The sequence below is a fragment of the Ictalurus punctatus genome, chromosome 22 (assembly GCF_001660625.3).
Source record: "Ictalurus punctatus breed USDA103 chromosome 22, Coco_2.0, whole genome shotgun sequence".
NCBI classification, from domain to species: domain Eukaryota; kingdom Metazoa; phylum Chordata; class Actinopteri; order Siluriformes; family Ictaluridae; genus Ictalurus; species Ictalurus punctatus.
In genome coordinates this window covers 12,261,581-12,284,622 of record NC_030437.2, presented here as the reverse complement: position 1 = coordinate 12,284,622, position 23,042 = coordinate 12,261,581, and the positions used below count along the sequence as shown (strand labels likewise).

Genomic DNA, 23,042 nt, shown 5'->3' with positions numbered 1-23,042 from the left:
CAGGTCTATCAGCAGCAGCTTACACAAAGACTAAAGTAATGACTTTTTCTTGGAAATATATTTAAATGTTGTATACTGAAATGTTACATGGCCTGCAGCTTTGAGACATAAAGCCTAACAGAATAAACAAGGCTGATTCTGGTGTTGGATGTGAAAGCCAGCCTGGAGTACATTCATTTGTCTAGAACATTATGTACCAGTTTGACCTTATACATCCGTTAAACCAATGAATATGGCAAGCAACACAAAAACAAAATAATTTCCACATAAGTTTCATATTTTCTATCCATCCATTCATTAATCCATTCATTGAAGTGTAGTGGCAGGAACAAATTATATGTACTATTGTTCATAAAAAGTAAGATTTGAGTTTATTATGTAAGAATTACGTATTAAAGATTCATGTGTCGTGCGAATTTTAAACAATCAACTGGTCTGCATTGTGGTTCAGCACAAGCGCAAATATCCTGCTTTATTCTATCGTGTATTAACCATCTTTCTGTAATAAACCTTTTTTTTCACCTTCAGAGGACGATTCTTTGAGTGTTGACTATTTTCCAAGACAATTTGGCATCTCCTGGCTGGGCTGCGCGAGTCTTTTCAGCTTTTCTGGACAACAAGCAAACCAGAGGACGCTCGTGAAAAAGTTTCACCCTGAAGTCGTGTTGACACAGAAGCGATTTGCCCTTTGTCGTGTGGAGCGAAAGACCGATATTTAGAATTAGAATTTAGAATTAGAATTTTATGAAGTTATTGTGTATTGCTGTCTGTATGGAAGGGAGTCAATGATATAAGAAATGCGTGTATTACATTGAGAGAAGTATTACATGGAGTGATTTCTTATAAGAAGTTCCAGGAACTTTGCCTCTGTGCTGGCAGAGATATTGGTATTTCTTAGATCACAGCTTCAAAACTAAGATATATACCGACGGGTATATATATATATATATATATATATATATATATATATATATATATATATATATATATATAGAGAGAGAGAGAGAGAGAGAGAGAGAGAGAGAGAGAGAGTTTATAACAGTAAAAAAAATTTGCTAATGGAAAGAGTCCGGTTTGAGCAATAAATAAGTAGAGAGTACTTATTAAGAAGCACGAGGCCTAGTATTTTTTCGGCGGGTTATTATCAAGTGGCATGCCCCACTGACTCATTCCATCATATCAGCGGTACATGATACATTTGGCAAATTTAATGTATAGGTGAATTTTATGAGATAAAAAAAACGTAACGTGGGTTGAGGTTTGAAGGTAGAGAAGGCCTTGTCCCTACGTCCAAACAGGACTCAGACGCGGTAGTGATAATGATAATCTCCAGTGATAATGGCACACCTTTTGTGAGCCATGCCCTTAAGTAGGTGGGTGAATATTTGCGTATTGACTTAAAGCAGCACTGTGCATATCCTCCAGCTAGTTGTGGGGTGGTAGAGTGAGAAATTGGGACACTAAAAAACAGACTGAACAAATGCTGTTCTGAAACAGGCTTAGGATGGTCAGCCCCTTTGGGATACTGTTTGGGAGACCTCCACACACAGGAATTGGAAAGCTCCTCCCAGGGACACTGATGATGATGACCCATTGACATCCATTTCACACCTATTGTAAATATTCCTTTGACCATGACGATTCTCATTTCACTTTAAAATAAGCTTGCTTGACTACAGGATACTTTATATCGGCAGAAACAGCCTTAGTGTGTTCATTATATCTGCATTATGATGAATTCAGTTGAACTGTGAAAGGTTTCTGAAGTTCTGATGTATTCACAGCATTGTAATTTCTCTGTTAATTTTAGTTAGATTTTGTAATGATAAAATGGGGATATGTGAGGGAAATTGTTCATTTTTACTTTGTAATAGTTTTGTTCTTGTTTTGTTTCATTCTCATCAGAGGATAACGCCTAAGAAGGCCATGTCATGTCACTTAAGATCAGTACAGAATGTTTATCTGCTATACAGAGACACAAACATGTACTTCTGTTCAAGGTTCATCTGCACATCTAAGACCCTGAAACAAAGCCTGTTTGAACTGCCTCAAACCGCTTCTTATCGGTACACAGAAGTGTATCATGCTCTGCGTTTCATATATATATATATATATAGTAGTGGTTCAGCACAAGCTCTTCACAGCGCTCTCATTATTCTATCCTGCTTTATTCTATCCTGTATTAACCATCTTTCTGTAATAAACCTTTTTTTACCTTCAGAGGACGAATCTGCGAGTGTTGTCTAATTTCCACGACAGCATCAATATACCCAATAACACAACCGTCAAAGGTTAGATAATGCCACCAAAGGACACCAAGTTGATATCCTAATGCGGTCACTAAGTGACTGTTAAACCACTAACCTTAATCTCCTCCTAAGGCAGCCTCATAATTTAGTCGAAATGACTCAAGATTCTCAAACAGTAACCTTTGTCTGCCTTTGACTGGATCATAGACAACCACAAGTGTGAACTAACATTAGGTCTGTAAGCCATCTTGACCTCAATGCTACAGAATGTGTTCTGATGAAATGCAACCTGCATCTAATTTAATACATACACTTTATAACATTCGAAGTACGTTTTAAAATTTTTACGTTGTGCGTAGTTTTAAGAGAGAGTAAATGTGGCCCTTTAACAATGTAAGCAATATTAGCGAACACTAGCTGTTCAGCTTGAAATTCAAGTCAGCCATAATTTCCACAACACAAACGAAGACGACATAGGAGAATATCCAGTGCCTTGACATGTCCTGTACCAGACATTATTTGTAAACCGCCCCCCATCCCCCAGCATTTAGAGTCAAAGGCTCTAAACTACAGTAATCTCTCTTTATTTCTGAAGTTCTAATTTTGCTGAAAATATTAAGAATTATTTAGAAGTAGGTGAAGAATCATTTAGATAAGTAGATAAGAAAAATTTTGTTTATAACAGTACGTATATTAAATGACCTCCCTATATTATATACAGACAATGGATATACATATAACGGGGGAAATGTTAATTTATGGTGAGAATTCCATAAACCTGAGAGAATGTGAGAAAAATGGTTGTGTGTCTTGTCTACAGTGTAGAGTTGAATGGTTCTGGTGCATCAAAACCTTTAAAGCTCCAACTACAGCCGAACAGGAAAAAAAACCCCCGCCTAATACTGCTTAGAATTCCAGGCTGCGCACTTTTCTGAACCCTTGAAGATCATCCTCCTGCGTCACAAACATCTGTTATCACAACAAGTTAATCAGCAGCAAAGAGAGGTTCAGTGATATCCTGTGACTTTTTCAAAACAGTGTGATGGTCAAAACATTGCTTTAAAAACGAACACAGCCAAACTTGATCAGGTAAACAATTTATTATAAAAATGTACTACACTGTTTTAAGGAAGTATTAAGCACATGGCATTCAGAGACATGCTTTAGGAATATAATATAAATAGAAGAAACATTCTGTGCAAAGAGATGACTGTACAAAGTCTTTAATACGCCTGGTTCACGTTCCCACTTATGAAGTCCAGAAGTTTTCGAAAAGCGGGAAAACATGAACCTCAACAATTGACTGAAAACAGAGAAAGAGAACGCTCAATAATACATAAGACTCAATCACAATATATAAAAATGTGCTTTCTAGAATAGCAAGTATGCACGATTCCCTTTTCTTATTTTATTTTTAACGGGGGAGCTGGGGAAGTAATGGAGATGTGAGAAAAACTACAACTGGATTGTTTGGAAGTTCAAGGAGCTTCCTGGTGTCCTCCTTTTTCTTTATCTCTCACACAAGAGAAGTGAAAGAAAAAGAAAGTGTGTGCCACTAAAACTAAGTTTGCCATTGCAGTTGACTGACACAAGAAATACGTTCAGTTCCATTACAAAAAAAAAAAAAAAAAACCCAAACAGTTCTGTATACTACAGGTATGATGGAACACGAGCTAATCCAAGCTAAAGACTCACTCAGATGAGGGCACGTGGTTTCTACAAGTCACTGATCTAAATGAGACTGAATATACATCGTCTTGATTTTGAAACATTTCACAAAACCTTTGCTCGATTTCAATCCGTAACAGAAAGGCATCCTTTTGGTTAAAGTTCCACTGAAAAGAGCACCATTAGCTTGCAGTTTAAGTGCATGTCTGAAAGAAACTGTCTGAGCTCCTCGTGGACGCTGTTAACACACGGGAAATAAAATATATATTAAAGCTGATAACTGTAACAATATTTAGATCATGCTTCGAAACACACAAAAAAAAAGGAATCACATTAATAATACAAATTTCCTTCAAACATTTTTGTTGTTAAATAAGCTAAGAGAGATACAGCAGCCTAAGAGCAATATTTAAGAAACATTGTCTGTATCTAACTTTTATAATTAAACTCATGTAAAATGAAGCATTGTTGTAGCAAATCCTCCAGCTGTTTTCAAAATGAAATGGCCCTTTGATTCAACTGGAGGATATTGCATGTCAAATAAAAGCTCAAAAAGTCCTGTTGAATGATTTTCCATTTGCTTTCTATGTTATTTCAAACCCTGTTTATAGGACCGTACCCTTTAAAATGTACCTGTGGTATCCAATAATATTTTATTAATTCAAAGAGTATTAATTTGGCTAAGGTCTGGCTAAAATAGATTTATTAAAGTATTTATTTATAATGTTATGTTAAATTTCCAGCGTGGATACAGGTGCAGTTTCAAGTTTATATAGTAGTATATTGCTAAAACTATTAGTATAAGAAAATGTAAACTTGAGAAAAAGATGATCGTAAACTGCACCTTTTAAAACCCCAATCTCTATCAAATTAGCAATATAGTTAGAAAATGGATTTCAAAGTTGAAATGGCTAAAACACTGGCAAGTCCAAGTTTAAGGCTAGAAGACCTTGGGTTTTTAATTCAATAAGGGGCATTAGGCAACTTAATAATGGCTCATAAAGAATTGGCTTTCCATCGAAAAAGGCACTCAATTGCTTGAATCATCACCAAGTAACAGGGCCAAGCACTTAACTACGCAGCCTCTTCTCAAAAGGTTGTGTATAAAACCATTGCCTTATACATATCTAAATGTATAAAAGAATCCGAAATTGAGAAATCCTTCGATTTTCCTTGATATTACAATGTTGTCACTTAGAAAAAACAAACAAATAAACAAACAAAAAAAAAATGAGCTAAAAATGATTCGTAAAGTAGGCACACTCACAGAAATGAGACATTCAGAAAGAATAGAGCAGGAAGATTGATGTGTACAAAGTATCAAACTTCACAGATTACAGTCTTATGCAACACAGGAACTGAAAGATAACAACACTCCATAGGTTAAATTGCACATGTTCTTCCATGCACACAGGTTGTGCTCTAGCGTGAGATGACGGAGCTGATGGAGTTGTAAGATGTTCCTCCGTTGCAGACTGGGCCGCAAGGTTCTGTTGGAGTCCCCAGACTGTCCATGTTGACCCGGAACACGGGTGCTGCTTTTAGCAGAAAATCAGCTGCGTCACGGCGGCCAAGTTCTCTTAGCTTAGCTACCAGGACACCAATAGTAGAGTCTGAACGTTGGCTCCAGTCATAAAGGAGTGCCGCTGTTGGGCTTGGGACAGAAAATGGGTCAGCCGGAGGAGTTCCATTGGTGCCGGGGCTGTACTTAGCAGCTAGCTCACTAAGGCCCAGGTTCATGGCTAGAAGACACCAGTCCTTGCCGAGGGTGTCAGGTGGGTCAAGCAAGCGACTGAGCTTGCGTCGAGCCAGGAGGCTAACCTCAGCTACAGATACATCCCCGCCAAGAGTTCCTTGTTTGTAGACTTGGGTGCAACCTAGAGCAACGATGCTAGCAAAGCTCTCCCGATAGCCACCCATGGTGTTGGTTAACGCGTTTTCACCCCGGGCTTGAGCTCTAAAGAAGTCCCTGGGCTGGTAAAGCATGACAGGTCCGTGATGCTCTCGCAGTTGCTGAGGACTCAGGTAATGACGGGCTGTTAGCAGGCCTGGTAGTGTAGCAGCAAGCAGCCCTTCTGCCATTCCACATAGCGTATCCAGCAAAGCGTAGCATCGGCTACGTTCAGACTCTGGTCCTCTCAGCCGTACTTCTAGACCTTGTCCGTGATTAACTAGCAGTACTAAAGCATCGGCTCCACCAACTCCTACCCGAGCACCTCCGGTCCACAGCCTAACTTCCTCTGCCTCGAACTCCGGTCTCTGCTGCCTGCTCCAGCGACAAAGATTCACCTGGAGTTTGTGGAAAAGGCCACAAGGGAAAGGCGTCAAGTGCTCGGCTGGGACTAAGCGGACACCTCCGTACAGCAAGGCATCCTCCACCTCTTCATCTGCTTCATCAGTCCAGGAATGCTGCAGGTCACCGGTACGGATGAGGGCAGGCACATCCACCATACCAGGGTTGGCCAAGTCACGTGCACATACGTCCATGGCATCCAAGACTTGAAGGAGCTCATCTACGTCTCCCTCAGAGACCAGCGTCTGGAGCTCTTCCTGACGGTAGCGCCCCCTGTAATGGTGGATGGCTTTTGGAGTTTCAATGGAGAGGAGCTTGCCGAGAACATTGGTGCAGAGCCAGCGGGGGTCTAAGAGAACCACGTCTTGGACAGTTTCACTCTGTATGATGTTGATCTAAGGCACAGAAAAAAAAGAGAGAGAAATGGTAAAAATCCCCAAGCAGTGGCAGTGCTGGTCATCTTTCTTTCTTTGGAATACTAGAGCATTAGTGTAGTATTTAAACCAGATGGAACAATTTCTTACCAAATGGTAAGCGATACAAAAGAAGGACAACAACTAATTCTAGATGTCATTACACAGCCATCTAGTGGACATAAAAGTGTTTTTTCTTCAGTCACTCTAACAACAGTTCAAAAGCCTTAGTTGAATAATTGTTTAAAAAACAAAACAAAACAAAACAAAAAAAAACAACTGTTCACAACATGAGAACATTCTTACATAATATGCCAGATGACTAACCCTGGCTGTTTTGATGTTGTTACACTGCTAAAAACAGTGTAGGCAGTGTAATTGGAACAACAGAGGGATTGCTATTCAACCAAAGCCACCCACAGCTCATCCATTAAAATACAAATAAATACATATAAGTTCTGCATATTTATAAACATGCTCTGAATATGCATGAACTCAAAACCATTTCTACTGTCAATTTGAGAATATTTACATTTATGGCATTTGGCAGACGCCCTTATCCAGAGCGATTTACATTAATCTCATTTACACAACTAAGCAATTGAGGGTTAAGGGCCTTGCTCTCATGACCTTCTGATCAGAAGTCCAACACCTTAACCACTGAACTCAGTGGCACCCAAAAATTAATAACACATCAACTAAGTGATATTTTGGGATTATTTTTGATGTTATAGATATATAGGGACACTGTACAATTAATTTTTCCCCAAACATATGTTAACATACCCCGCTCAAAACTACTGGCACCCCACAAAATATGTTACACCAAATATATTTGGTGAAACCTCTCCTGGATAAAAAGTCTTATGAGGCTAGAGTGTGTGTATGTGTCAAGTTCGTGAAAATAATTTTTTTTTATAAAGGTGGGTAGAAAAAATTTGAATTTTGAAAACTATTTTGTCCATTCTCTTGAAGGGGGTCAATAATTCTGGCACTGACTGTATGTGTGTGTCTTGATTAACTTCCTCGAAGACAATCAGAATAGGGTTCAGTCACACTGTATACACACCTCTCCCATGCTGTGCAGCTGTAAAGCTAGCTCTCGCAGGTCCTCCTCGCTGACCAGAGGGTTGATCTGGTCCTGTACATCAACCACAAACTGCTGCCAGGACATGAGCTGGTTTGGTCCAGTCACTTTACGCCATGAAGGAAGCGTGGACAACAATTTCTCTGCTAGCTGAGTCATAGGCCTACAGCTCTGAGAAAGAGAGGCAGACAACACAGGCTTCACAAGGGAATATAACAGCAGAACCTTCATGTGTCTTTTATTCCACTTTCCTTAGATTGAAGAAATGATCATTCAATTGCTTGCAGGTATGATGCAGTGCTCTCTCTCTATCAGAAAGGCAGATTAGGTGGAGATGGCTGCAGGTATGTGTAGGAGGCAGAGAGAAGAAGTGGTGTAGGAGGAGAGGAGAGAGGGTCTCTTTACAGAGACTGTGTAGGATTTGTGCATCTGACGGTGTATGTCTCTAAGAGGAGAAGACTAGCAGGCCTTGTTATTAAGTGTGGGTTGATATTGAGTTATAACATACTACACTTTCATACAGCCTCACAACAACTTAACAAGTGTATGAAGGACATTTTTCAACAGAATTATTTCATACTGCTGGCAGTGACTAATGGTATTCCTCTAAAACAATTTAGAATTACAACTTCGATCAAGTAACATTTACGAAGCTTTTTATGCTACATGGAGCTCTCATATTTTAGGCTAATATATATTGGTTGGTCCTATTTTTTATGTTTTATCATTCAAGCTAACATTCGCTAATTTCTCCATTTTGTTGAAATTGGCATCATTCAATCAATGGCTAGTTTTAAGACAGTGTTTATGGACACCATCTATAGAAGCTCGTTTCCACCACTGAGAAAAAAAAAGAAAGAAAGGTAATTGCAACTTTACATCTTGCATTTCTGACTTATTTCTCGCAATTGTGAGTTTACATTTCACAATTCTGACCTTTTTTCTTGCAGTTTAGACATTCACTTGACACAGTACCTGAAATGTGGCTAACTTCAGGTAACGAGTGTGCGCTAGCGTCTGGTTTTCCTTGTCTGGACTAGCTGATGAGTGTTATCCTCATATAGCCTATTCATAGAGAACGATTGATGCTTTGTCAGTGCATATCTGACGTCTAAATTGTGAGGAAAAAAGACAGAATTGAGATGTAAACTCGCAATTATGAGAAATAAAGTCAAAATTGCACAATATGAACTCACAATCGCAAGAAATAAAGTCAGAATTGTGAGATTGCAATGACCTTTTTAATTTTTTCCTCAGTGATGGAAATGGGCTTCCATAAAAATTGGTGAGTAAGTTGTATTTCATAAAACAAATATACAGTTTAATAAAATGAAAGACTAGAACTATACGCTCTTCAGCTGTGATAAAAGGGAAAAATGTCAGTAACAGCCTGGAAATTCAGGTTCTTAAAATTGTTTCTGAAACTCTCAGTTGTATTTATAGTTACTATTTGAACGAATGGTGGGATGTCCAACATTGTGGATCCATGGTGGGATCTCATTTGTGCGGCCGCTGGGAAAACCTTTTGGACGTCGTTGTGTTTAAATTATGACATACAGCTCCAAAATTGAGTTTATCCATAATGAGGTTTTTCTGCCTGTAGTATACTTTGACACCTCAACTTTACGAAAACATACATATTTTTGACCAAAATGAATGAATTAATGTTTTAATTTTACTTTTTAATCTTGCCCAAATCTTCCTGCAAATATGTTCTGTCATTTCAACAAATGCGGTGGTAAAAACTGTTAGACTGATAAGATATTTGTAGTGTCGCTAGGTAAGTGTGAATTTCTCACACAGTTTTTGTTTTGTCAGGCTTTGATCAAGTTGTTATATGTGCCTAATCAGTTCAGTATGTAATCCGATAGATATCGGCTCCACTGTCGGAATGAGACCTTTTTCACTTTTTTTTATTTCATGCCTAGAATGAAATACATGCAAAAACAAACATACTTTATTTTAGGAAATTCTATATGTAGAAAATGTCAACATTTCACCATGTAAAGGGTTTTCACACATTTATGATAATTCCCATAGCGCGTGCGCACACACATTACACATGTCTGTACTGCAATCTTCACAAATAAATAAATAAATAAATAAATAAATAAATAAATAAATAACTGCCCCAGAAATGCTGAGTAAATGTTAGAGCATTTAAAGTGTAAAAATCAGAATTGTGTTTCTAACAAAACCACATACCCTTAATTACAAGACCAAAACAGAAAGCTCTTACTGAGATGATGGAGTTGCGCAGCTCTAATAAGAGGTTTCTCAGCAACTTCATGTCTTTTGAGTTAGAGGCTCCAGCATCCATAATGAAGAGCTTCTCAGCTATTTGCAGATCATTTCCAAACCTGGGAGAGATTTAAATCAATTTCACACAATTAAGGATTGTAGACCTTTGAACTTTAATGGGGTATGATTTTTGCTAGGGAAAACTGTAAATCAATCTTTTTTGTCATAGTATGCACACTATCCATTTTAGCTGAACTCCTCATGTAGATGAATCTAAAACCTTTGTTTTAAGAAGAGACTCTTCCCCATTACTATTAAGGTACTACTAATTTTTTAGATATTTAGTAATATGCCTATTGTCCTTGTGACATCAATGCTGGAATAAGTGTCCAGAGTACAATGTGGCCTACAAACATGCAGGACTACAACCCTCATCCATCACGAACTCCATCACATTCACCGTTATTATGAGTGCACACACCTGGACTCTATTACACACTCAAGTATATCAGTCCCTCCAGGATTTCGCAAATTTACAAATGCAGAAATGCTTTTAAAATCAAGCAAAATGGTGCAGTATACGGATGAACGAATTTGACGAATTTTTCAAAATTATCACAGATCTGGACCAAGACACGCCATGTGACGTCATCACAACACGCATTCAGCCAAAGCCCTCTTTGATTCATGTGCGTCGCAAATGTGTAGCGCTAAAAGGTCTCATTTACAAGCAAACATCTCTGTGAAAGACCATGCAAAATAATTTCCCCAATTCAAGTAGTTTTCTGCAACAAAAGCACAAATAACTCTGCAAACTGCATCACACATGTTGGAAAAAATCTCTGTATTTTTGGTCACAATCGCAAAAAAACTCTGCAAAATACTGTATGGAGTGGTATATAGGGACTCTGACTTCGCTTGGTCATTGCGAAGTACATGCTCAGTGTCCCGTACCTTTTGTTACCAATCTTCCTTTCACTTATCTCTGATGTTGATCTCGTTTCTGGTTCAACATGAACTAATCTTGCCTAGTTCATGTTGTATGTTGATCGCCTGACCATTTCCTGCTTTTCGATTACGATTTTGCCCCAAACTGCATCTATTCCTGTCGCATGACAGTCCTACTATTCGCTCACTGCTCATGTTAAGACCAAGTGATCTGTATTGTGTTTATTGTACAGTAGGTGTATTTGTTCTGCATTTGGTATTTTAACGTATTTATGTGCTTTATTATGAGGGTGTTTTCAAGTATTGAAGAAAATAAAGCTAAAATACAGCTATAAAGCCTACTTGACTTGATTTAAAAATGGTGAATCTAGTTAAACGAAACACTATTCTTATAAAGACGGACTACTTTCCACAAATCTTTTCAAGTCATTTCCTGTAACACAGATGAATGTGAAGGGGAATTTGTGCATTTGAGATACAAACTCCCTAGAACAATTTTACCTGTTACGGACTTCCTTCAGTAAAGATCTCTCCTTGTCATAGCTGAACTCGCCACCAAATGAGCGAGGCAGATTGGCGATGTCGGCGTGCGTGGCCACCAGCACCACGTGCAGAGGATTTCTGATCTTCCCTCCAAAAGCTAGAATCACACCAGAAAAACATATTCCCTTTAACCTGGAATTATCCACCTACACACACTGTACATTATTCAAGTAATGAGAAAGCTAGAATGTGTCTTGCAGCCTAATGGACTGAAAGTGTTGCTACAAAATATGTTTTGTTTTTGTACAGCATAAAGCATGAAGAGCTCAGAGCATTAATGATTACTGCACTCAGTCTTGTTAGAGATTGGTGTTGGAAGTAAAACGATGCTCTGTTAGTTGCTTTATACAGCATTGGTGCTGAATTTGCAAATTTGAAGAATACTTCCAGCTGTACTTGAAAGGATAGGTTTATATTAATGTGCTCATTTAGAAACTTCTATGATGGATGATCTATGTAATCTAAGCCTAATAATAAATGGATAAACAAGTTATGCTGTTATTTAACAAAGAAAAACACAACTGTTGTTATAGTATAGTATTAGATACGTGATGACAGGAACTTGTCTCGTGGACGTTCCAACATTAAATGTTATTAAATGTAAATTAGGTTGACCATATTCCCGTTTTCTTAAGAGAGGACACCTTTTTTTGTGGGGTGGGAGTGGGGTTAATCATGTAATTAAAAAAACAGTGTTACTATGAATGCAGACTTCAATACACTGAAAAAAGACACTATTATCATCACATAAATATATAGAAATAAAATCGGTTTCACTCTGCCCATGTTTGAAAAGAGGACGTATGGTCACCCTATGTAAATGCTTAAAAATCGGAATCGTTGGTAAATTGATGTAGTATAAGATTAATAAAACATTTCAGGTCATGCTGTTCTATGAACTTAATTCGCTTTAGGGTGCTTTCCTAAAACTAATAATTCAAGTTTGAGTAGCAGCTCATTATTTATTGTTTTCTTTGTATCATTATACGTTGAAATGTGTTTTCGGCCTGTGTTAAACATTAACACAGTAAAGACAACAATTTTGTCACAAGATTTGTGTTTTAAGTTACAAAAACATTTCAAATCCTATCTTTTCCTGTTTGAACATTATGTTCAGGTCACTCTGGATAAGACACTGTACCAAGTGACTAAACAGAAATGTAATGTAAACACATGAGCACTACATTATGTCATCCAGCAGAGAGTGCACATGAGGAACCTGAATGAACTCGCATTAAATAAACACACATATACAGCTTAACATAAGAAATGACCTGCCTTAAGCAAGGAGAGGGGAATTTAATTATAATGTCTGTGTTCAGCTAATAGTGAGATCTACTAAACACACAAATCACAAGCTAATATATATATTTTTTATATTTATTTTTGGATTTGGAATTAAGTAGAAAAATAAGATCCTCTACTCACTATTATGAGTCTCCCAGACATGTCTTTTGACACGTTCGAGCTCTTAAAACATAACCAATGAAAGATAATGTGTTCACTAAAGGGCTGAGAGCATGACCAAGATAATAGCAGATAGCAACGGTTGCTAAGCAGTAACTGAGGGAAAACACAGGGCTTGGGATCTAAAAAAAAAAAAAAAGTAAACACTCTCAGAAAATTTCAACTTGCAGAGTAGTTTTTAAGGAATCTTACAGGTGAAATACTAAAGGAAATTCTACATAAAGTTGGACAACAAACCACCAGAACAGCTTAAATATGTATCGGCATAGATTCTACAAGTCTCTAGAACTGTACTGGATTGGTGAATACCAGTACAAAAGATATTCCCTCAAGTCATGTTTTGATGATGGTGGTGGAGAGCACTGTAACACGTCACTCCAAAATCTCCCATACATGTTCAGTTGAGTTGAAATCTGGTGAGGGCCGGGCCATATCATATCATATATCATACATCATATCATATATACATCAATTTGACACTCAAACCATTCACTGAACCCACGTGCCCGGGCACGTGAGCCGGGTCATCCTGGAAGAGACCTCTCCCATCAGGATGGAAAAGTTTCATCATGAAATCATTAATTTAATTGAACATTTATTTCAAAATCCAGTCTGAATGTTCTACAGATTATACGTTTTTATTTCATTAGTTGTGTCCTTGTGTTATAATTCTCAATTTCCCTAAATTGACTTTAAGTGACTTTTACTAAACAAGGAATTAGATGTCTATATATAACATGCATAGCAGGGTTTCCCTGTATGGACAAAAAAACTGTTTACACCAAACTCACTTATAATGAAAATCCTGAAGTCAAGATTTCATTTTGGACACATGTCACTGGTGAAAGCTCCTGATTTGTTTTATGAATTATCATGGTGTAAAATTTGGTGTGATTTCCAACCCTACACAGTCTACTCCTACTTTACCTGCAGTTGTAGTACAAAGCATGCGCTTACTTTATTATCTCTCACACACACACAAACTCACCGATGTTGTCCTCAGGCAGCGTGAGAGCCTTGAGACAGTTGAGCCAAAAGGTGACATGGCTGAGCTGAGTCTCGTACGGCTCCTCCAGGCTGAACATCACCAGGTGGATGGATGTACTGTCATTGGCTGCAAAATAGTCGTATGTGCAGTAGTACACTGGATTACCGGAGAATTCCCACACGCTGAAGTCTCCCACACCTAATACACACATGCAGACACAAATTTCCTTAAATCAACACGAGCCAATAAGTGACTTCTTCCGAATTTTGTGATTCCTTATTTTCCAACCTTATCTCTATGTCTCAAATCAAAAGGGAGGGCACTGAGAAAAGGACAGAGAAAGTCTAAGAGCAGGCCTTGGGGTCAGTAAAGGTTTATGGGAATCACATAAATGTTCTAAGACACTTTCATTAATTTTTCAATCAAAGGTATTTGTTCGAAATGTCTATATTAATCCTATGAGGAATGGCACAGACTTTTTTTTTTTCCCCAGAGAGAAGAATTTATTTTAATGCGATGGGTAAACACAGGTGTATTTTTACTGTACTGCAGGAATGTCTGATACGAATGTCTTACAATCAGATGCATCATTCAAGTGCACTAGTTTTGAATTAGTTATATAGCTACATGCTGTATTTTCCCATCTGTGTTCGTTATCGATACCTTACAGACAAATAAAGGTAATAATAATTCTAGTCACTCTGACAGAAAAGTATGGACACTCATAACTTAGTAATGACACATGAATAATAAAGACCCAATATAAACTTCAGCAAATATTTCAACATGCTGTATTATTTCTTGATATAATAAATAGCTTAAAAGATTCCAAAAAGTTTGAAAGCATCTCAGGTTTGTGTCCAGACTATAACATGATTCATCAGATTTCGTAATAAAAACACAAAACGAGTGAGGAAAATGAGGTGGGCCTCTAACCATTGACGTTGGCCGTGTGGATGTCGATGGCCTTGGTGGCCGTGTCATCGGCGGTGTTCAGGCTGCTGTGGACGGGTGTGAACACCTCTAGCACTCCTTTAGTCAGACTGGGCTCGAACATCATACTGCGACTCCTCACACTCACATTCTCACAGCCTGGATACAGGTTGGAGATACTCACAGAGACTGGATGGGAGTACAAACCACACACACACACACACACACACACACACACACACACACACACACACACACACACACACACACACACACACACACACACACACACACACACACACACACACACACACACACATCCTTATAAAACACTGACAAATCACTGTAACATTTATTAAAGGATTAAATATTACGTTTAGCAAAGGATTATCCTAGTGCAGTAACAACCTATAATCAGAAGGGGCAGTATGGTCATTCAAAATCCTTGAACCTCTTGAAAATCCCATCTTGTTATTCAGTGATCCACTTCAATTTATTTACCATCTGAAATTATTTAGTGACTATACAGAACCTAAAAGAAAAAGTACTGTTACAAGAGTGAGGAGTTCAGGTCTGAATCCACAGATTTAAGGGGTTAAAAATCTTACTTAGACTAAAGTACACTAGCATTAACACCTATGAAAATGCTCAAACAATTGCATTTTATTATCTATTTCATAATGAGATGTACAAAGTAGAAGTACAAAGCACAAAGTCTACAGTGGGTCAAAGCACAAAGTCACCCAGCAATTGTTTCATATCCCAGCGCTAATTACTTCGAAAGATGATTACCTCAGTCTCATCACACCACACGAGACTGAGGCTTGTTCGATTTGAATTTGCAAACACTGACCAGGAATGACATCACTGTGGGAAATGTTACTCAACCAATCCAGCTCAGACTTGAGTTAGGCTTGGAGCAGTAAAATAACAGGCAGCAGTTCTACAGTCAACACTCTTGTCAGTGTCAACGTCCCCCCCAAAAAAAGATTTTTCTTCATGCTTCATTCTTGCACTTGCACGAGGATTTGGAGAATGTGTTAGTCACAGTGTGCTGAATATGTCTAGCGCACTTAACACTTTCTACAGAACTCTTCTTCTTTCCAGGACACTGTCATTTCCTTTTATGATGCTTATGAGTCTCCTGAAGGAGGAAATGCATTTACTGTGTACACTACTGGTCAAAAGTTTGGAGACACTTGACTGAACTGTTTCTCATGATCTTAAAAATCTTTTGATCTGAAGGTGATTAAATGTTAGAAATTGGTGAAATAATTGTGCCGACATATTGGAGCATGAACATGGTTTCATTGGAGTGACGACGCCTTTCGTACCTGCAGGTTTGGATGTGGCAGGTGAGGCCGGGTGTCTCACAGGGTTGGTAAGTCTAGGTCTCCTACGCCTAAAGAAGCTCCTCAGGATGCCACACTTGAGAGATTCCAGCAGTGTGCTCTTCCCAGAGCCGGAGTGGCCAAACAACTTCAGCTTGATCCGCGGCTGAGGTGTCTGAGTGGGTCTCAGCTGCTGAATGTAGCCGCCTTTGTGGCTGTCCTAGGGGAGCAATCAGAGAGAAAATTAAAGGGAGCCATTAGTGCGCATGGAAGTAGATTTATGTATGCAGTGGTTAGAGACCATACAATTTAACAGAAACTATATGAGCAGAGTAAAAAAAATAAATAAAATAAAATAAAAAAACTATTGAACATTATATTATGTACCGCACAGGCTGAACGTGACCTGTGTCTAAATCGAAAATCTGCCTACATCATTAGAATGTAAATGTAGGGAATGCAACGTTAAAAATAACTTTTAAAACCTGGACCCAAGCTAAAACATTGTGATTGTTCAACCAACTGCCCATCTACAACAGTAAAACAACAGAAATCAGTTAGAGTACACACACACAAATCTGAAATACAATTCATGAATGCAGAAACACCAAAAGCAATCAGTTTCATGTGTTTTTTTAATGATAGGACAATAGAGCACCAAACCTTTTTCAATTTTGCCAACAGAAGTGCTACATGCTCTTGCTGTTCTGCAACTGCCACTTCCTCTGCTGTCTTTCCATCCTATAAAAGAAAAAAAAAAAAGAGAGAGATCACAGAGAGAGATAAACTTCAGGGCAGAATGATGTGAGCTGGCCAGATGAGCAAGGCTGAACAAGTAAAATTCATTCAGTTTCCTTTTTACAGAGCTCGGATATTACTATAAGAACAAGCAGTAAAAAAGAGAGGGAAAAAAAAAAGAGAGGGGGTGTTATATCTGAACAGCGAGTCCTTGATACGCTTTAGAGGTCCACTAGAAGGATGATAGCTGTTAGCTGACAAAGACAATGGCAGATTTGGGTTTTTTGTGACTAAAGACAGATTGGATTTATGAGCATGAGGACAGTGCAGGGTGGTGGGAATACTACATGCTATCTAGGAAAGGCCAAAAACATGTCTCTCTCTCTCTCTCTCACACACACACACACACACACACACACACACACACACAAACCTCAAGGGCTTACAGAGGAAATCAGTAAACCCCAAATCCCCATACTAAACACCCTTCCATACAATCAGCCAGCACCTGAGACCACAAGCATACTGCTAACCACACAGCTACAAACAGCTGCGGTCCTTTCTCAAAGCTACACTCTGAACAGGCCGTGTTCTCTGTTACACAGCCACACATACACACTAATAAACATCAAGTGAATGCGAGTGAGGTGGGAAAATCCTTAGTTTAACTATAAGTGAGGAAAATGAAATAGAAAAGAAGGGTTAAAAATCTGCAGCTTTGTTGTGCTAGAACATGTCCTAGCTAATGCTTTGGTTGATAAACTAAAAGCTTTCTTTCTAGCAAAAAAGCTAAGTCATAATGAAAATCACAGTGTTTGAGTTCAAACCATATATACGAGTGTGAGCCACATAACTAATACCACCTTAAAGGATTTCTGAGAGGAATGTTTCTAATATTAACTGATAATGCTAGCTATCTAGCTTATATAACCTAGGCTGACAATTACTGAGAGGAATTTTAAGTCATATTCATAAAGCATCATAATTTTAGTGTGAATACTAGCTAGCTAGCTAAAGTAAGCTAACAAGACATGATTTCTGAGGAGATTTCTAACTCATATATGTTTATAATTTTTACTGCTAATGCTAGCTACCTAGCTAATATAAGCCAGGACAGGATACCCAAGCTCTTTGTTTGCAATCAACTATTTTGGTGTTTTGTGTTTGAGTGTTCAGACACATCTTTGTCCATCTAAAAGCCATGGCCACCAGTCTTCCTATTTTTACTCCCGTTCTTTTTATAACATGCATTCTTCTGTTTTATTTCTCAGTCGAACTCTTGTAGAGTACCCAATTAGGGAGGTATTCGTCGTCATTTATGGGCTACTAGATGTCTCGAAACAGCTGAAAGTGCCTTCCAAGCTGGAGACTGAGGTAAGTGTTCATAGAGGAAAGACTCCTGACACAATGAGGCCAGGGTTCTCATACTGACAAAGAAAGAAAGATCGGAAAACGCAAACAGACCGAAGGACATCCTTTAAAGTTTCAAGGAGACTGTTTAGGCAGCATTAATAACACCTGCTCCAGGGACAAGCTTACACATACACACTACAGAAAGCAGACACACACAGTTGATTATATGAATACAGACCCAGCTACCTCGACCTGTATAGATTTCATACTTCTTCGATAATGCAGCCACTTATCCACTATAGAGGTGCAGTACCGGATAGTGAGCAATCAGTACTTGAGATCTGAACTACATACTTAATTGTGTTCTTTCAGGAGTCATTTATACCAAGGAAAAAAACAAGCTGGAAACTCAATTTCATATGCGCCAATTAGCTTTCCCTTGACGTAATCTAATTTCCTAAGCTTCCGCAGGGACTGGATTTCAGGTAATGGAAGGTAAACGTTAATGCACTACAACATTTCTGGAATAATTTAATAATTGTATGTAAGAGGCCCTTAAAATACCACTTACACAGTACATGATCTTACTGCAATGCCTAGAGCTGAATATCACCAAGCATTTTTCTGCCGGGCTAGCTAAAAATAGATTCTCAAAATCTCCAACCTTCTTAGTGTTTTTAGAAGCGCATTAATGTTAGATTATAACAAATGACTGCTTCCTGCTTGTCATCCTGATACCTTAGACAAGGACTACAACTTCAGGTATACTCGTACAACGCTTGTAGCATAAGATGGTCAATAATGGTAAACGTTTCGAGTGTTCAACTCTGTCTAAAGAGAAGAACATGACCTCTAATTCTCTCTCAAGCTTAAATGTGCGCAATCTTAAATTTGTCAGGCACCAAAAAAAGGGGGGGGGTAGTAACGTTTACGTTCACGGCCTTGCATTTATGTTACAAGAGGTGTCCTTTCTGTATGATGCAATACTATAAGCAGTATATGATGATGGTTTCCGTTATCTACAGTGAATAGTTTTGATCTCATTATTAATACAACTACTGCTTATTCGGTTAATCTAATCCTGTGTAATGAGTAATTCACTACTTAAGTAGTGGGGTTTTTTTCAGTAGATACTTCCTTTCTTTTACTTGAGCAGTTATTTGGATGTCAGCTTTTACTCATGAGTCATGGAGTCCTTATTCTTTAAGACACAGTCCCAAATCCTAGTTCTCTCCGCTCTAACACAACAATGTACAGGACAGGAGGTACTCCAGGACCAGGGTAGGGAATCTGTATTTTAAGTAAAAGCACTCTTTACTTTACTTAAACAAGTTGTTTTGATTACCCCAATCCCCTCTGATGGAAAATGTCTGAACGTTGGTGGGTTTGTTGTGTGACTCATATTTGTAATGATTTCTGTGTTGTTTATTCTGGGGTGTTGTGTTGGTAAACCATTCCAGTAATTCATACTTAAGACTTACTTTATATATCTGAATTGTCATCTGCTTGTTTACTTCTACTTTTGAAGACCTTGTACCTTAGGTTCACTAAACTGTTGGGTAACTCATGCAAAAGCCTGGCTTTATGGAAAGCCAATGGATATGTCCCATGACTCACATTATTGATGGCCTCGGTGTTAGCTCCGGCCACGCAGAGATGCCGCACCACCTCCAGTCCTCCATTACTCGCTGCCACATGGAGAGGAGTTCTCCCAAACTGTGACAAAAATACAAAACAAAAAGCTTTATAGTCTTATGATTACACCACTCCACAAACAACATCCCAGCAATAACAAATACAGAAAAGCAGTAATCAGGGGAGTTCAGAGTCTAAAAAATTCCAAGTCAACAGCCAAAATGGAAATTAAAAAAGCCTCTGCACTTTCCATTTGTGGCTCAGGAGAAACCCTGGTGCTGACAGATCAGCTTTACACTAATAACATTTTGTTTCGGTTATAGCTTTGAATAAGAGCCACCATCCATCTTCTGCCTGCTGGCTAATGGAAGTGCTGTTTCTAATAAACTCAGGACAAAAGAACAAAAAGTACATTTGTTCAACAGATCATAGCTATAAAAAAAAAAGGTTTTAAATCATGCAATGGTTCAAATCGTCCCAAAACCTACAACACAAAGGAAGGAAGCAGGGACAGAAGTGAAATAGAGGAAGTGGAAATCTAACTGTTTAGTATGACACTCCATTAAACCCTCAAGTAAGATAAATTCCCGTGGACAAAATGTTGAACATTAGTCCGTCTATTAAAAGTCTCGCAATGACCTTGTCAAGTTATATAAAGAAACGCTCATATGAAGTGTTTTAAAAGTTTGACAAAGGCAAACGAAGGCAAATCCTCAACCATCATCACCTACACTGTCCTTTAGGGACAAGTGAGGGAAACATACTGCATCTACATTATGAATAAATATATGCATTTTACACAAATAGTAATCAATCAAGCATCCCAAGAAAGTATTATATAGATATTATATTGTGCACGTCCACGAAACAAGTTAGTTCCTGTCACTTACGTCCTGTCACAGATATAAAACGTTGTTCTTTCACCAGCCTTGTAATTAATAAGACAAAAAAAAAAAAAAACAACCAACCAAAAAAAAAAAAAAAAGCAGGTTGTAATGTTACCCAGAAACCACAATGCATAAAGCCCTCATCGTGAAGACAATCCCATGGAGGAAAACTTAAAACTTTTCCACTGACTGTTAAAAAGCATAGACACTGGAGACTCCTTCAAAAAAATGATAACTAGACATCTCCTCACAGAAAATCTCACAATATCATCAATCCATTTACTGTATATGGATCATCTGGCATAAAAGTCCTCGTCATAGCTGTTACTACAGAAGCAATAATGTAGTAGAATGATTGCATTAATATAAACCTGTTATTTGAATTATAGCAATTACTACTGTCTAAGCTACTGTTATAAATCATGACAAATACATCAAATTATATCGAATCAGATCTCAAAATGTATGCATATTAAATGTGCAACTAATATGAAAATAGTTCTTTTACTTGTAACCAAAAGTAGTCTTTTAATGAGCATGCAAACTGAAAAAAGTTATACTATTATAATGTTTGTGTGAGCCTCATAACCACCTCAATTCTGATGTTTCATGATGACTGAGAGAATGGCGTGCCCTTGGATGTTTGAATTTTTCCTGAGGGTCACTTTGCATATGCATGCTGTTGTTGAACCAGTTTCCACCTTACTCACCTTGTTTGGAATGTCCACATTGGCTTTAGCAGCACAGAGCAGTGCCACCAGTGGTAGGTTGCCATCCTTGCAGGCAATGTGCAGTGGTGTGTTTCCATGGCGATCCTGGTGGTCCACATAGCAGTGGTGGCTGAGGAGGCACTTTACCACCTCGATCTGACACCTCCGTACCGCCAAGTGCAGTGCGATGTGATTGTCCTGTAACACACATTCGCATGCGAAATAAAGAACTTGTTAAAAGAAGAGAACTGTCAGAGAGACATTTCCAAATCCAAACGTGGAGCAACTATACGAATGTGCTTCCAAACTACAAATGCTTCATTTGTTCAGAGGAAATGAAGAAACCCTGCAATCATTTACTTAAGCAAATTTACTTGTGATGTAGAGTTTAAAATCCATGGACCAAAAACAATTTAGACATTAGTTAGACAAAAGTGCATTAAAATGTTTAAAATCCATACCACTTTTATAGTAGCGTTATCGAGAGTGAAGAATTCATTATGTTCTAATGGCACAGGAGCGCTGCTATATAGGAGCTGCCCTATTACATAACAAATGTGCGTTTACCTACTTTCACATAAGAGCTCTGATCTCAGTTTCTGTTATTGATCTAGACAGCACTCATTCACTTTTGCTTATCCAGTGCCTCTGTGTGCGTGTACCTTATCAGTGGAGTCCATGTCAGCCCCGTGCTCCAGGAGGCACTCGACAATGTCGCGGAAGCCACGGGCCGAGGCGGTGAGCAGTGAGCTCTCACCCTCACGGTTACGGGCGTTAGCATCACAGCCGGCTTGACATAGGACCCGTGCCACTGCAGAGTACCCATGCCACGCTGCACAGTGCAGAGGAGTCTCCTGCTCCTGCAGGACAAAAAGAAATAACAGTGTTATTCATATACAGAAAGGGCACAAAAACAGTAGTAGAGCTTAAAGTGCTACGAACGTTATTCTTTTCCCGAATAAAACGATTCACCCAATACTTCTTGCTTTAAATCTAAGTAAGCAATTAAAAATCTTGCGGTCATATCTCAGTTCGTCATCTCGAAATATTTGGGTAAGAACAGCTGGTATTGGTGTATTGAGGTCACTACTGGAAGTTATAAGCGGTTGCCAAGTGAAATGAAGCACAAACATGATTAGCCATCTCCGTGTGCTATTGCTATGGAGTGCAAAATCAATCAGTGCTTTCTGTGCTTTCAGCTTTAGCAAAGCTGTTTGAGCATAATTATCAAGTTCCTGAATGACATTTTCACCAAATTCTGCACGAACTGCTAGTGCTAGATCAGTGTGCTTCCACGGAAATGACCACAGAATGCGCAAAAAAGAAAAGAAATTCAACAAGTACTGCAGTACAGAAGAACTAATTAATAAAAACAGGAATGTTGACAAATTCTTCATTACTGTACTTCTTTGAAGAACGAGTCACCATTCCAGTGTTATTCCTGTACTGTACTTATATTATATTTGTACTCTACTTCATTACTTCGGCTATTGAACACATTTTCCAAATGAAGTCCATTTCAGTTTCAGGTAGTAAATGATGTAAAGATCTACTGTGT

General features: G+C 38.4%; 1 protein-coding gene across 4 annotated transcripts in view; it reads right to left on the bottom strand.

Moving 5' to 3' along the window:
• Nucleotides 1–3,334: 3,334 nt before the first annotated feature.
• dapk1 (death-associated protein kinase 1) overlaps nucleotides 3,335–23,042 on the bottom strand; it is a 70,522-nt gene continuing 50,814 nt past the window's right edge. For all 4 annotated transcript variants that reach the window (XM_017451791.3, XM_017451794.3, XM_047149897.2 and 1 more), the window contains 11 exons: nucleotides 22,147–22,344; nucleotides 21,485–21,682; nucleotides 19,870–19,968; nucleotides 16,825–16,902; nucleotides 16,165–16,381; nucleotides 14,834–15,019; nucleotides 13,898–14,095; nucleotides 11,401–11,539; nucleotides 9,950–10,070; nucleotides 7,693–7,881; nucleotides 3,335–6,605 (listed from right to left, as the gene is read on the bottom strand). In XM_017451791.3, the coding sequence (XP_017307280.1) occupies nucleotides 5,340–6,605; nucleotides 7,693–7,881; nucleotides 9,950–10,070; nucleotides 11,401–11,539; nucleotides 13,898–14,095; nucleotides 14,834–15,019; nucleotides 16,165–16,381; nucleotides 16,825–16,902; nucleotides 19,870–19,968; nucleotides 21,485–21,682; nucleotides 22,147–22,344 (2,889 nt within the window). In that variant the 3' untranslated portion in view covers nucleotides 3,335–5,339. The remainder of the gene's footprint in view (nucleotides 6,606–7,692; nucleotides 7,882–9,949; nucleotides 10,071–11,400; nucleotides 11,540–13,897; nucleotides 14,096–14,833; nucleotides 15,020–16,164; nucleotides 16,382–16,824; nucleotides 16,903–19,869; nucleotides 19,969–21,484; nucleotides 21,683–22,146; nucleotides 22,345–23,042) is intronic.